Raw genomic sequence first — 13911 nt, 5'->3', positions numbered from 1 at the left:
TGACCACCGGGATCAAACGTGGCGCTGTGGTGTTTAGCCGACCACCAGTCCTGCGCAGAGATCCGCTCACAGAGACGTCCCCGAACCGTCTCAGCGGAAACATCACCTCCCCCGGTCACGTACGGTCTCGTAATAGTTCAGTTTTTAAACTTTGATGGCAGCGTCTGACCTTAGACACATATTCGGCAATGTCTAGTATCGATATGAGCATGTTTGCGTCTTTGTGACACAGTAAGGCCTAGTTTCGTTAAGTTTGACTGAATTCGGAGCGGTTAGCTGCTTAGCTATTGCTAGGTAACGTTAGCTGTCAACAAATGAACGGTTTTTAGATCTGAGACTGACTGAAAGATGAACTCACTTCTGTTATTCAGTCTTTTCTCTGTCATTTAGCTGCTTCTTACCCACGAGTAATGTGTTACAAAACTTATCTCACTCAAGATCACTGTTGAACATTACAAGAAAGAAACCATGATCTCAGCATTAATTTTTTTTTAACTTTTCAGCCAGCTGTTGTTAATATAATGCTAAATATAATGTCGCAGACCTTGGCTCGATATACAGTTATTTTATCAGTTTATAAAGTATAACTCGCTAAAACTAATTCAGATTAATACAACAGCCTTGCAATAAATCCTACCTTCATTAAAGGTTACAATGTTCAGTTTATGTTAAACTATGCTCATTTTGGAGGCTGCAGTTTGTGGTGATGTTGAATTGTGTTATACTAACGGGTGTTTCTAATATTTTGTCCACCCCATTCAAATCAGTGAAGGAAGGCTGACTAACAAGAGACATACAATTCAACCGCACCACTAACGACATGCAATTTTTACATTTTTTTTTACATTTGTATCTTATTGTTCTGTAGGTTACAGGAAATATACATTTTATATTTTATCTATATATTTTGCACTTTAAAGTACTTTAGTTTGTCATGGGTGAATGCAGCATCTGGATTGCAACTCAATTTCATTGTACTCTGTGCAGTGACAAGGAATCTTGAATCTTGAATCCTTGGAAATGACCATAAAGTTGAATCAGCAAGTCTTTAACACAGTTTTAATAAAAACTGAAAATTATAACCTTCATGAAGGAGGATTTATTTTAGGGCGGTTGAATTAGGCTGCATTAGTTTTAGCTAGATGTACCTAATTAACTGATTACTGACTGTGGGTCAGGTCACTGATGTATTTAAGTTAGATTTATTAGTTCAATTCAAATTTGAGTGTACAGCTGCAACAATAAGTTGATCGACAGAAACCGTTAATCAGCGATTATTTTGATAATCAGTCATTTTGAGTCAGATTCACTGGTTTCAGTTTCTTAAATGTGAATATTTTCTGGTTTCTTTAGTCTTCTGTGATGGTAACTTTTTTTGGTAATTTTCTAATGTTTTATAGACCAAATGACTAATTGCTTAATCAAGAACATAATCGACAGATTCATTGATAGCGAAAATTATCATTAAATGCAGCCCTTTTTTGAATTTCATTGTTTTGTAAAATGCTGTATAATCAAATCAATATAGCCTGTTTGCTGTAGGACTGAAAGTAATTGCTTTAGTGATTAATTCATCTTGGTTAAATATTTACACTATAAAACCCCCAAGATGACAAATACACACCCCATCCTGAACCTTAAGTAATGGATTAAACATGCTCACTAAGAGCCAGAAAAGTATCTAATTATATTATGTGAAATGGATAAAGGTTGTTTTTATTTATTTCTTTGATTTGCCCATCTTTTGTCATTTGATTCTGTCAGCACTCATTTGCGACTTATAATTTAATTTACACTACTGTGACTATTACTTACTTTGACAAATAAACTATTACTTTATTTTCTGATCATAAAATGTCAGAAAATAATGAAAAAGGCTGAGTATAATTTTCTGGAGCTCAAGGAGATTTCTTCAAAATGCTGTTTTTTTGCGACCAACAGATGCTGGAACCAGAGAATATTTTGCATTTTAGCTTTATAAATTATTTATTATTATATAATTAGTCTAATAGTTGGCACTTAATTGTCTGGTATCTGACTACTGAACTAATCTGACTGATCTTTTTCAGTGCTACTTAAGGATTTTCAGTTATTTATAGACTCATCCCATAGATTGTTTCTTTTCCTTAAATTGGTTAAAAGTCTTCGATAGATGTTTCTGTATTGCTTCCTCGCAGAATGGAGAATTCTGACACAGGTCCATCCTCGGGGACCCTGGCAGTACTGGACAGGGGTATGGTGCAACCCTCAGGCCCCCCTGGTCAGCTGTCAGAGTCAGCCAGGCCCTCCAAACACAGGGAGAACCCAACCAAGTCACCTAGGAGACGGCGGGAAGGGAAGAGGTCGCAGCGACGGGGGGATGGTCAGGAACAGCTGCTCTGGGGGATCGAGCGGCGGAGGTTGCCAGGACAACACGAGCACTTGGAGCCCTCTGGGTCGGCAAGCGACACAGCCGAAAGCTCACCTAAGAGGTTTGCACAGCAGGTTGCCATCTGGTCTGTCATGCCACTGGCACAACCTTGCTGCCCGGGACATGAGGTGATATTGTCTTGACTCCTCTTTTTTTTTTCCTCCTCACAGGAGAGCCCACTTTCTACATGGACCGTATCCAGCCACTCACTTCGGACCCAAAGCCTGTATTCTTCCCAACCCAACTTCAGTCATGTAAGCTTGAGTATGCTGAATGAGTCGAACTTTGTGTGTACAAACTGATGAGCGTATACTCTGTTTGTCAGGGACATTGACACATAAAAGCTTGTGTAACTGTGTGAGATAAGATAAAATATTCATGTTGTGATTGGATCTTAAATGGAATGGGATGACTCACTGAAAAGGCCACAGTTGCTTATTGACAGCTGATCTCACAGTTTTTCCTTGAACTTGATCTGAAAACACACACACAGCCAAATCTTTCTGCAAAATGCCTGTCATCCACTCCGCAAAGGAGGAGAGAGCGAAAGGGTAAAGTGAAGAAAGAGAAAGTTTTAATATTCTGATGTTTGGAATTTGGACCTCACTCATACAGATGTTAAATCAAAGTGTCAATTTAAGTGTTAAAGTTAATAGTAAATGAATGACTTCAGCTGTTAGTACAGTGTCGCGTAAGCTTCATTTGATTGAGAAGACTTGGTAAGAGATGGTACCACGGTCTCATTCGACTTTATTTGGAGACTGTCAGGATCCGAAAAACTAAACCAAAGTCTCGAGACATTGTGATCATGTAACAGTTATCTTAATGTTCTACATAATGTCTATTCCAACTTTTTGATCTATTCTGTTCTCTGTATCTGTATTTCTGTGTATATAACAAGTCTTTTTCAGACAGTGATGGTGTATGTATCTACATTTATGTGTTTGTATTTGTTGGTTTACTCACTCTGTTTCTGTCTTCCAGGCACATCCAGGACCCTGCCAGCCAGCGGCTCACCTGGAATAAACCTCCAGTCAACGTGCTTGTCATCAGAAAAATCAGAGATGAGAGTTTGGTTGAGCCTTTCAAAGAGCTCTGCAGGTTTCTAGTGGAGGTACAGTTTTTGATATACTGTATGGTTGATATACTAAATGTTATAGAATATTAACGTTTTATGAAGTTAATGTGTGAAGAGGCAGTTTTCACTGTTGAAAATTGATTTTGCATGTCTTGATGATCACGCACATTAATGAAACACTACTGCTAAGATATCTGCAGTTTTATTTGTGTTTGTAAAACCAAATGATTTATGAACATAAATGTGCTATTCACAACATGAATATGAATTTTCTAGTCGCTCTGCATTTTAATGACCATAACCATGGCATTAGCCACCCCAGATTTATGGACATAGAGGTGGTCATTATGCCCAAATGTGGAGGGCACGGATCCAGCTGCTATTATGAATTTTTAAGGGTTTTTCCTGGTCCCGTTGGTTGTTTATGGCAGATACATTTTGTTCACTAATCAGTCTAATGCCTATATGTTACCGCCAGTTGCATGTGGTCTGATATCTAACAACTGTCACACAGAGAGGAAGGGTTTGAAATATCTGTGGTTTAAATATTTTTTGGACAAGTCAGGGTTTGCAGACTTTTCAGCTGGTCTCATCAACCATCACTTACAGTTTGCCACTTAAATGTCCAAATCAATTTTTTTTGACAATATAAATTTGAGGTGGGTTTTACATACATAATTTAAGTTTGAACTGCTGATGGAAAATATGTGTTTTGTGTGTTTCTCAATCATTATTCAAAATAATGGCCTGTCTCCTCCTAGGTTTACAAACATAACTGATGTATACAAGCTTTTTACAGCATCAGAAAAGATTACAGATTCAGATTTCGTTGTTTTCCGTTGTTTGTTAAAATAGTTGTCACTCAATTTGAGAGCAATATCAGGCTCCAGTTTTTGTTTTGTTTTGTTTGATCAGGGGAACGATTCTTGGTTTACCTTTGGTGAACAGTTTGTACAGTTTCATAACGCATATTTCCATGAGTGTACACTGCACATGTTGTGGTAGAATACAGGAAATGGTCCAGACATGTAAGTGAAACATACAGTCTGGCCACATGCACTTACGACAACCACATGTGGACATGTTTCCAAAACAAACTGTTCTTTCTGTCATATTAAACTACACGTTTGGCATATGCTACATTATTTTGGAAAGCATTCCTTTGAGAGAAGGCTGTGTGTGTTTTGGCTGTTGTCACTAAAGCTTGTCTTTGTGTATCAGGAGAAGCAGATGATGGTGTACGTGGAACGCAGGGTGGCAGATGATGCTACGCTGTCAAAGGACGAGACCTTCGGCTCCATACGCAATCAGCTCTGCACCTTCAGGGAGGGTGAGACTCCTGTGTGTCCTACCACCTTAAACACAGTAAAGACCCAAACGTTAATGCTGAACTAGTGACATGAAGTTGACCAGTGGAGGAACAAGTAATAATATCCTTTACTCAGATAGAAATAGTAATATGATGATGTAAAATATGCTGTTAAAAGTAAAAGTTAAGTACACAGTTTTACTTAAACCTGAAATATTTATATTTTTTGGCCACTTGGGAGACACAGCAGTGATATGTCATCACCTTTTAAATTGATATGGTGAACTTGTCGACTTGTCAGCAAACAATAGCCGTACATAGTTCTTTATGAGGTCATCGTTTCACATGTAGAATCTTAATTTGGAGAATAACCAGTAAAAAAAGCTGTCAGAGGTGTATTGTTGGCAGAAGTTCAGTATGTCTCCCCGAAAAAGAAAGGAATAAAACTAGGTCTAACAAAAAGGGAATGCTGACGAAAGATAGCAGTAGGTCTTCTCTTGTACTTGAGTACAGTGTTGAAATAAACATACTTTATTATCTTTTCATTTCTCCAGCCAGAATTCAGTCTAGATGACATTAACATGTTAGCAAATATGTTACAATGGTCTTTTGTTGTCTTCTGTTGTGTCCAATGCTGTGTGAGATAACCGTATTTGAAGTTATATTCCAATAATAGCTTGGAGTAAGAAACAGAATGATGCTCCTGGAGAGAGAACAAGTTCCCTCAAAAACTATTTTTCTATCTTCGGGTGTATTTGATCTTTTTTTGGATGAATTACTGGCCACATATGGTGCCTGTTTTCCCAAAAATCTTATCAGTCATCAGGTGCTCCCAGGACATATACTCCCTTTTGGCCTTCTGAAACAGGAAAAATGTGACTATTTTGCTGCTACAGTTTGAATTAAGATATTTTTAAATGTTATAAGTGTTGTAATAGCCGTATTTTTGCCCGCTTGCAGGTTATGATGATATCTCTGACTGCATAGACCTGATCATCTGTCTGGGTGGAGATGGGACTCTGCTCTACGCTTCCTCTCTTTTCCAGGTAATAACACTTTAATTGTTTGATCACTATGTCCAAGCTGATCTCAGATTTTTTTGAAAACATTTTATACCAGATAAAATTACTTTAAAAGAGAAACTACATTATCTCTCAGTATTTATTCCTTTACCAGATGAAAGAAAATTAATTTCTTGAAACTTGTCCTTTCTAAACTTCTTTGGATTTAATACTGTAAAAATCTACAAATCTGCAATTAACATGGATTTGGATTTTGATGTGCTTTAATTGTATTTTATGGCATTTTATGTTCCTCCTCTATGTTTACTCTCTTTCCTTTATGTTTTTTCTGTTTTTAAAAAGTAAATCGTATTTCTTATTTTCTTATTCTTAATTTTACAAGAACCCTAGTTTTGTGAAGCAGAAAACAAATGACATAAAAGAGACTGTGTTTCCTGAATATTTAGTTTACTGTACATTTGTTTATAATAAGCTCTCTCATTAAAGTATTTCTATAGGATATACCATCACAGATCTTTAAATAAAAGTATATAACATAAAATCTTTTAGTAATACCAAAGGTAAACAGATTGTGCAAGTATCATGTACTATATTTAGAGTTTTCAGGTGAAGGCTAGTGTCCTGACAGGGGTGAGCCGGTCAGACTGCGGTTTCTCTTTCCTGTAGGGCAGCGTTCCTCCCGTCATGGCATTTCACCTTGGTTCTCTGGGTTTCCTGACACCCTTCAAGTTTGATTCATACAAGACTGAAGTGGCCAAAGTGTTTGAAGGTAGAGTGCAGCTTCATATGAAATATTGGTCTAATGTTAAGTGTTGTATTCAGTGGTATGTGAATGTCAAAACTAAATCAATGTAAAATAAACTCACTCTCTCCTGAAAGGTCGAACTTAGAAATAGATCATCTTCACTTTTGTGTTAACTTGTACATCTGCGCGTGGGTTTTCAGGCAACGCGGCCATCACTCTGCGCAGTCGTCTGAAGGTGAAGGTGGTGAAGGACATGCTTCAGAGAACAGGCCAGCAGCCATACAACCGAGAGCCGCCGCAGCAGCAACCCGAGCACAATGGACTCCTTCCTCACGGACACACTAACAGCGAGGCAGGCAAGGTCACCCTGCAGCTACAGGTGAGGACAAAGGTGTCCAGGTGGACGAATATATTGAACAGATTAGTGAGCCAATGACCTACTGGAGTGATTACTTGCATCAAATAAACTTGATTGTGTAGATTTTTCAAATTAAAAGTCCTTGAGAGTTTACTTGAAGTGTAATAGTGGTCATTTGCTGATAATTTGGATAGTAGTTGGAGGACACCAGACCAGTGCTTCTTAAGCTAAAAAATACACAAAGCAGAGTAAAGATGCAGAGTGCAGTCCGTTTACACTGCAGGAAGTTCTCTAGGGGCTCAGGGACCTTTTTAAGAACTTGGGAACCTTTCCTGCCTTTTGACCAAAGCAACCAGGGACATACTCAGTTCCTCTGCCATAGTTCCTGGTGCCAAAACAGTCCCTGCTCTGAGGCAGTATTTTCTGATGGCCCAAAAACTATTGGGGTGGAGTTTGTGGTGCTGAATTTTGCCAATTGGTCAGACAACAAACTCATGGCTGCTGCAAGCCGTTGTTGAACATTTCCTAGAGAGTTTATTGTTTATTGTTGTTCTCAACTTTCCATAGAGATAAACAGCGAGTATATGTAGAATGAGTTCAGAGCACGAGTGAGCGAGAGAACAAAGTGAGAGCAGCTAAACAAGAGAAACAAATGTTAATTTGCTGATCGTTTTTATTGCAGTTACAGACTAAAGAAGAAATAAACTTAAAGAGGCTACATTTTCCAAAAACAATTTCCGTTTTCTCGCTGCTGAAATCTTGCAATTGGAACTTTTGAAATAGTTGGAATTGAGATATAGACTAAAAAAAGCTGAAATGGCAGATAAAGTTCTGAAAGTAGTTGACGTGTCAATTTCAGCACAAGCACCGGTAGGAGTTAAAATGTCAGGTGAAGTGTACGGGATGTATTGAGATCAAATGTTGAAGTTGAGAAGTTGAAGTCCCAAAAGAAATATAAACTGAAAAATTATGTCAGTTAAAGTGTCAACTGAAAGATGTTATTTAAAGTGTGTATGAACAGTGAAAGTTGTGTGAGTTAGAAGAGCTGAAGAAATACTTTGTTGTTCAAAGGAGAAGACCTGATATCTGAAAGGGTTTGAAGTGTCAGTTTTAGTGTAACCACTGAAAATGGTTCCATTGTCAGCTGAAGACACAGATGGAAGCAGTCAAAATGTCAGTTGATGTGGAAGTGGTAAAAGTAGCTGAAAATTCATTTAAAGAGTAAGAAATGTAAGTAGTTGAAAAATAAAAGAATAAAGTGTTACATAAAGTTTTACAGTTACGTACTGGAGCAGATAAATAACCTTAAGTCAGTCAGCAGATTGTCCACTTTGTATCAGACACTTTGCTAGTCCAACTCTGCATGTTTCCTTTGCATTTGCATTAGAGTCCCTCAACAGTAAATAAAAACAACAGCAGGGTGACTCTGTTGTTGTTTCCTTTGTGTGAAAATTGCGTCTCAAATGCTGTTTTTAATCAGTTATCGGACTAATTTAACGAAAGTATTTGGTCAAAAAGGGCTGGCATGACTGGATTGATGCTGTATACCCCGTAAAAATGATGTAGGGTGCGTGTGTGTGTGCGTGTGTGTGTGTGTGTGTGTGTGTGCGTGTGTGTGCGTGTGTGTGTGTGTGTGTGTGTGTGTGTGTGCGTGTGTGTGCGTGTGTGTGTGCGTGTGCGTGTGTGCGTGTGTGTGTTTGTCTTCCATTATTTTCATCCTGGGTGTGTTTTTGTGTGTGTCCAGCTCAGCCAGAGCGAGCATCAGCTGGGTTGCCATGGCGACAGTCATAATAAAGCTGAAATGGGAGAGAAAGTCCAATGTTGTGAAGTTCTGTTGAGCCAGTTGCCATGGAGAACGAGGCGTCAACCGTGCAGTCAATATTTAATGAGCTCTGACGCTCTCGGTCTGACACACTCTGTAACTAAACAACATGCCACACTGCTGCAGTCACACACACACACACACACACACACACACACACACACAGTGCTGCAGTTTGTCATTTTCAGTGCAGCTCTCTTCCTTTCTTTCTCCCGTGGGTTTTTCATCTCATCGATAAAAGACAGTGATGGATTGTTCTGGTCTCTGAACCAGATTTTGACCTCACATTACATCACGTCTGCTTTGCCCAGCAGGATGTTTGCATTTTGCTCAGCTGACGTCAGTACTTCTGCCAGACATCGCTGCTCAGCGCTGCAGTATTTTTTGTGCCTGACTGAAGTGTGGAGCCTGATCGGTGTGCTGCCTTTCTGCATGCCATCATTTTTCTCCTCTTGTAGTTTCCTTGTGTAATGTGGGGAAGTACTGGCCTGTAACTCTGCGTCTGCTGCGGGCGGATCTGTTATTTTTATTGAATAGCATTTATTTAATTCACTGTAATATTAATTCCTATGAAAGGGAATTACATATTGAGGGCTGTCCTTTTGTGCTCCAGAGAATGTGGGGATATGCATCAGAATCTAGTTATTCACAGTGTTGGGTAGCTGTAGAGCTATGTAGTTATTCCACATTGCACATTAAAGGCAGTATAGTTATTTGATCTTAATCACATCCCACCACAAAGGGTTTTGTTTTCAATCATTTTGCTGGTTTGTTTGTTTGTTAGCTGGAAGTCTCCAAATGTATGCAAGAGATTTCAGTGAAATTTTGGTGCAAATTTAGGCCATGGACCAAGGACAAACTGATTAGTTTCTGGGGTACATTGCGCCACCATGTGGATATTTAGTAAACACTTGACACTGGATACAAGCGTTACATTTTTTAAAAATTGATTTCTTGGCCTTGTACTAAATCCAAGATCAGAATAACCCCACCTATTTCTACATGAAAAGATTTTAAACCATTTTTAAGGACTCCTATACTTTTCATCCAGTCTTTGTCGTATTTTGTACGATACATATTTTATGGACCCTGAACAGAGGCCTTTCATTTATTTTTTATATCAGTTTTCCTGTTTATAGAGGCCTAAATAATTGTAAATTATTAATTGACAATAATTGTTAATATTGCACATATTATAGTGTGTATAAACATAAACACATCCAAACATATATGGCATTTGGCCTACAGATGGCACTGCAGTGACATATTTGATTAATGTGGTCAAGAGTTAGTCATCATGAGTTTTTATTTCTTTGTACAAAGCCCTAATATTCCCTAACAGGATTTAGGTTTACTCCAACATCAACGCTATCTTATATCACCACTTTAAAACCGAGCCAGATGAAAAACTATTGAGACATCACATTAAGACATTAATGTGCTCTCTGAGGGTTTTCTAACCTTAACTGTGGCCTGCGTGTGGTCTCGTGTGTTCACAGGTGTTGAATGAGGTGGTGGTGGATCGAGGCCCATCCTCTTACCTGTCCAATGTCGACCTGTACCTCGATGGGCGACTCATCACCTCCGTGCAGGGAGACGGTAAGGACAGACATTGATGTAACTCTTTTGCCTTGACTTGTTACAGCACATCGGTCCTGTTTTCTACTCAAACTGGGGTCAAAGTATATAACATGGTGGCAGGGAAAAACTATGCAAATGAATCAAAAAAGGTAAATGAATATGGTAAAATCCCTCCCTGTCTCTGTCCTGCAGGTGTGATTGTGTCTACACCCACAGGCAGCACGGCATACGCAGCTGCAGCAGGAGCCTCAATGATCCACCCCAACGTACCCGCCATCATGGTGACCCCCATCTGCCCACACTCGCTCTCCTTCAGGCCTATCGTTGTCCCTGCTGGGGTGGAGCTCATGGTATTATCTCCCTGTAACGTAAACAACAGTCCCTTTCATAAACACCTGGCACAAGCTCACGGGTTTTTGTTGACCTGTTCGCTAATTGAAGCTCTAAAACGGTGCTCTTAGTTATCAGTTACATTGTCCATCAAACCCTGTAAATATTTGACTGCCCTGCCGAACCACGTGTTTGTTCTTCTGAGGTGCAGTAGTATTGAGTGTCCCTGCTCTGTCATTGATTGTGGCGCGCTCTGCCTGACCTCACCAACAAATTACCGTACTAAAGCACAGGCTTTTTTTATGTGGTGGCGCGACATCATATTGTCGTGCTGGCATCTGTGACTCTGTAGACATATTCTTGTGAACACAATAACTGAACAATGATACATAGTTGAAGCTTCACACTTACAGCTCTGGTACGCCTTGTGGAGTAGATGATCTGTTTAGTTTTTGCCTTGCTGCATAAACTTGCATATTAATGAGACAGAACTTCGGTTAGGACATGCTCTTTTTGTCGGATTTACATCGCCACTTTTTAGGCGTGCTAGCGACATTGGTCAAAGGAGGGCAGTGACGGTGAGTCGGTCCACTGCTCTGGTCCTGACTGAAATATCTCAAAACCTGTCGGATGGATTGCTTTGAAATGTTGTTGGAAGCAGCTTGGAAACTGACAGTCTGTCCTCTTCTCTCCTAAAACAGATTACTTTGTCTCCGGATGCCAGAAACACCGCCTGGGTGTCGTTTGATGGCCGGAGGAGACAGGAGATCCAGCATGGAGACTCGTAAAGTTCATTCACTGTCATTGTCCATTGGCGTATCATCACACAGATTTCTGTTTCATCAATTTAGGATTCACTTGCTTTCTGTTTTTTCTCCCAACAGCATCAAGATCACTACATCTTGCTACCCCGTTCCGTCTATCTGCTGTCATGACTTGGTGTACGACTGGTTCGAAAGCCTGGCTCAGTGTTTGCACTGGAACGTTCGCAAGAGGCAGGCACGACTGGCAGATGTCTCGGACTCCTCAGACACTGAAAACTGAGTCAGCGGGTACTTTTTACTGGCCCGAGTTAAACATATTCAGCCAACGCTCTCCGCAGCAGCTGAGTGAGTGACAATGAGGGTGATCGGGTTTGTTCTTAGACGACCACGAGGTCACCCTGCAAACATTTTTGTCATGACAGAAACACTGGACTGTGACAGTGAGAGCACATGTGTCTACAGTCACAGCAGTGTTACATTAGTCATATGAATAACATCCAATGAGCTTACGGTGTATACAGTATTTTATACACTGAATCATCCTCTCTTTACATTCCAGTACATAAACACGGCCTTTTTTATTTGCAGTTTACAGGGAGAAAGCATGTCTCTCACTTAGAAATAAAAACTAGACTATTGTTACTATGGTTACTTGGCTTAATCCTGTGATGAGAGCGACGGGGATCACCTAACGCTCTTCATGAATATCCTGAAAACTGTTTTCTTTGGACTTGAATCACTTGCTCATCAATGTGATGATCGGTGTATAAGCTGTAGATGTAACTGGCATGACTTTGAGAGATTATCGGTAGAAAACTCTGTTAACGATAAAAATAAGCAAAAAGACTGTTTCTTCTGAAATTTAATGTAAATTTGTACATACAGGATTATGGGATACATTTATTTAAGGTCTTATTTATGTGATATTTATATATTTTAAAGTTGTGAGACTGTAAAAGTAACCCACATAAAATGTATTTCTAATACTGGGTCAACCAAAGACTACTGTATGTGATGGTTCTCTGCTGCACAAACATATTGTACAATCATTTCAGTCCTTCAGAACCTACTCACTAACTAACTGTTGCTGTAAAAGACATTTTTTTCATTGTTTTCAAAACTTGTGTCCCAGTTTCAATTCTAGAAAAATATTGCATTTAGAGGAGCAAAACAAAATAGAATGAGTCGTTTTCATGATTGTTAAACTGTCAAAGTCAAATTGTCAAAGTCTGTAGCCGAAGATGGTAGTGATGAAATAAAGCCTTAAAGACTTCACAACTTTTTTAGTTCACTCTAATCTTTGTGTGAACCCAACCTTGCTGACTCATCCCTCCAAGCAGTCATTCCAAGAAGCTGGAACAATCAAACTTATTAGCATTTCTTCTTAAAAAATGACGAATGACGAATAACAAATGATCAAAATAGTTGCCTTCTTTTGATTGAATAATTGATTAATTGACTAATTGTTGCAGCTCTAACAACCCAATTCTTATTTGACAATATAGAAATCGAAACTATGTCAGAATAAAATCTGCATGAGTGGATCAACGTGCCTTTTCAGGAACCACAGAGTTCTAAAATTCAGCTGAAAATGGCGTCTCGTATGAAACAATTTAGAATCTGAATCTTCAGTAACAAACATGTTCAGATTCTCTCAGGACCAGTGGACATCCTGGTTCCTAACTACAGACGAGTCTCCTGACCCAGACAGACAGCAGGACAGGAAAGGTACAGTGCTGGACTGAAGGGGAAACCAGCCGTGGTGTTGACTCAAACGATTGATCGATTGACAAAACAGTTACTGTTTATTTTTTAACTGTTAATAGCTCGGTTAGTTACATTTACAATTTTCTGACCCTTTAAACAGCCTTTCAATAGTCTATAGTTCACCTAAGCCATAATACATTTATATGTAACTACAGTTAGGATAAGTATCGCACTGCCATTGTCTAGTGCAATGGATTACCAAACGGGCCCTGTGCCTTTGACGGTTCATGTGTGACTGTTGATATTTCTTGTTTGAAAGTCAGGTCTCAGTTAAAAGACAGTGAAAGACTACAACAACATGACAACAACATGAAACAACAACAAACAACGTTGTTTGTTGTTGTTTTGTGTCTCTTTCAGGCATAATTCATCCAGGGTTGCAGCTAACACTTATTTCTATTATCGACTGATCCGACAATTATTTTCCCATTAATCATTTTGTCTATAAAGTGCCTGTTTTAATATTCAAAAGTTTGGTTTTTTTGCCTGAGATATTCCGTTTTCTAACAAAGATGACAAAGAAAAGCAGCAAATACATTTGAGAAGTTGAAGCCAGTGAATTCTTTGCACCTTTACCTTAAAATCTACAATTTATCAAAATGGTTGGAAATAAATTCCCTCTTATCTAACTAATTGGTTAATTGACTTGCTTTGGTTCTAGTATTATCCAACCCATGCCAAAAGAAATGAAAAATATCCCAGAGAAAATATCACAATACTCTTAT

General features: G+C 39.0%; 1 protein-coding gene across 3 annotated transcripts; it reads left to right on the top strand.

Annotated features, from left to right (window-relative positions):
• On the top strand, positions 1 to 12697 carry nadkb (NAD kinase b). Of its 3 annotated transcripts, none has more exons than XM_040144117.1 (12): positions 1 to 119; positions 2178 to 2471; positions 2581 to 2664; positions 3395 to 3524; positions 4710 to 4818; positions 5758 to 5843; positions 6486 to 6588; positions 6765 to 6943; positions 10244 to 10343; positions 10518 to 10675; positions 11357 to 11439; positions 11540 to 11699. In XM_040144117.1, exons 2-12 carry the CDS (start codon positions 2179 to 2181, stop codon positions 11697 to 11699), a joined length of 1485 nt encoding a protein of 494 aa, XP_040000051.1. In that variant the 5' UTR covers positions 1 to 119; position 2178. The 3 variants fall into 3 exon arrangements, with proteins under 3 accessions (XP_040000051.1, XP_040000052.1, XP_040000053.1); XM_040144118.1 differs by having other exon boundaries at positions 60 to 231; positions 11540 to 12697; XM_040144119.1 differs by having other exon boundaries at positions 60 to 294.
• Positions 12698 to 13911: the final 1214 nt, after the last annotated feature.

Source organism: Xiphias gladius, chromosome 14 (genome assembly GCF_016859285.1).
Source record: "Xiphias gladius isolate SHS-SW01 ecotype Sanya breed wild chromosome 14, ASM1685928v1, whole genome shotgun sequence".
Taxonomy (NCBI): domain Eukaryota; kingdom Metazoa; phylum Chordata; class Actinopteri; order Istiophoriformes; family Xiphiidae; genus Xiphias; species Xiphias gladius.
Note: the sequence above shows the minus strand (reverse complement) of the source record. Positions and strands in the feature narration are given on the sequence as shown.

Excerpts from the sequence above, each read along its gene's own strand:
- nadkb (XM_040144118.1), top strand. The coding sequence starts at position 2,179 with ATGGAGAATTCTGACACAGGTCCATCCTCGGGGACCCTGGCAGTACTG. Across the intron at positions 3,525-4,709 it reads TCTGCAGGTTTCTAGTGGAG|GAGAAGCAGATGATGGTGTA; the intron begins GTACAGTTTTTG and ends TTTGTGTATCAG. Across the intron at positions 5,844-6,485 it reads ACGCTTCCTCTCTTTTCCAG|GGCAGCGTTCCTCCCGTCAT; the intron begins GTAATAACACTT and ends TCTTTCCTGTAG.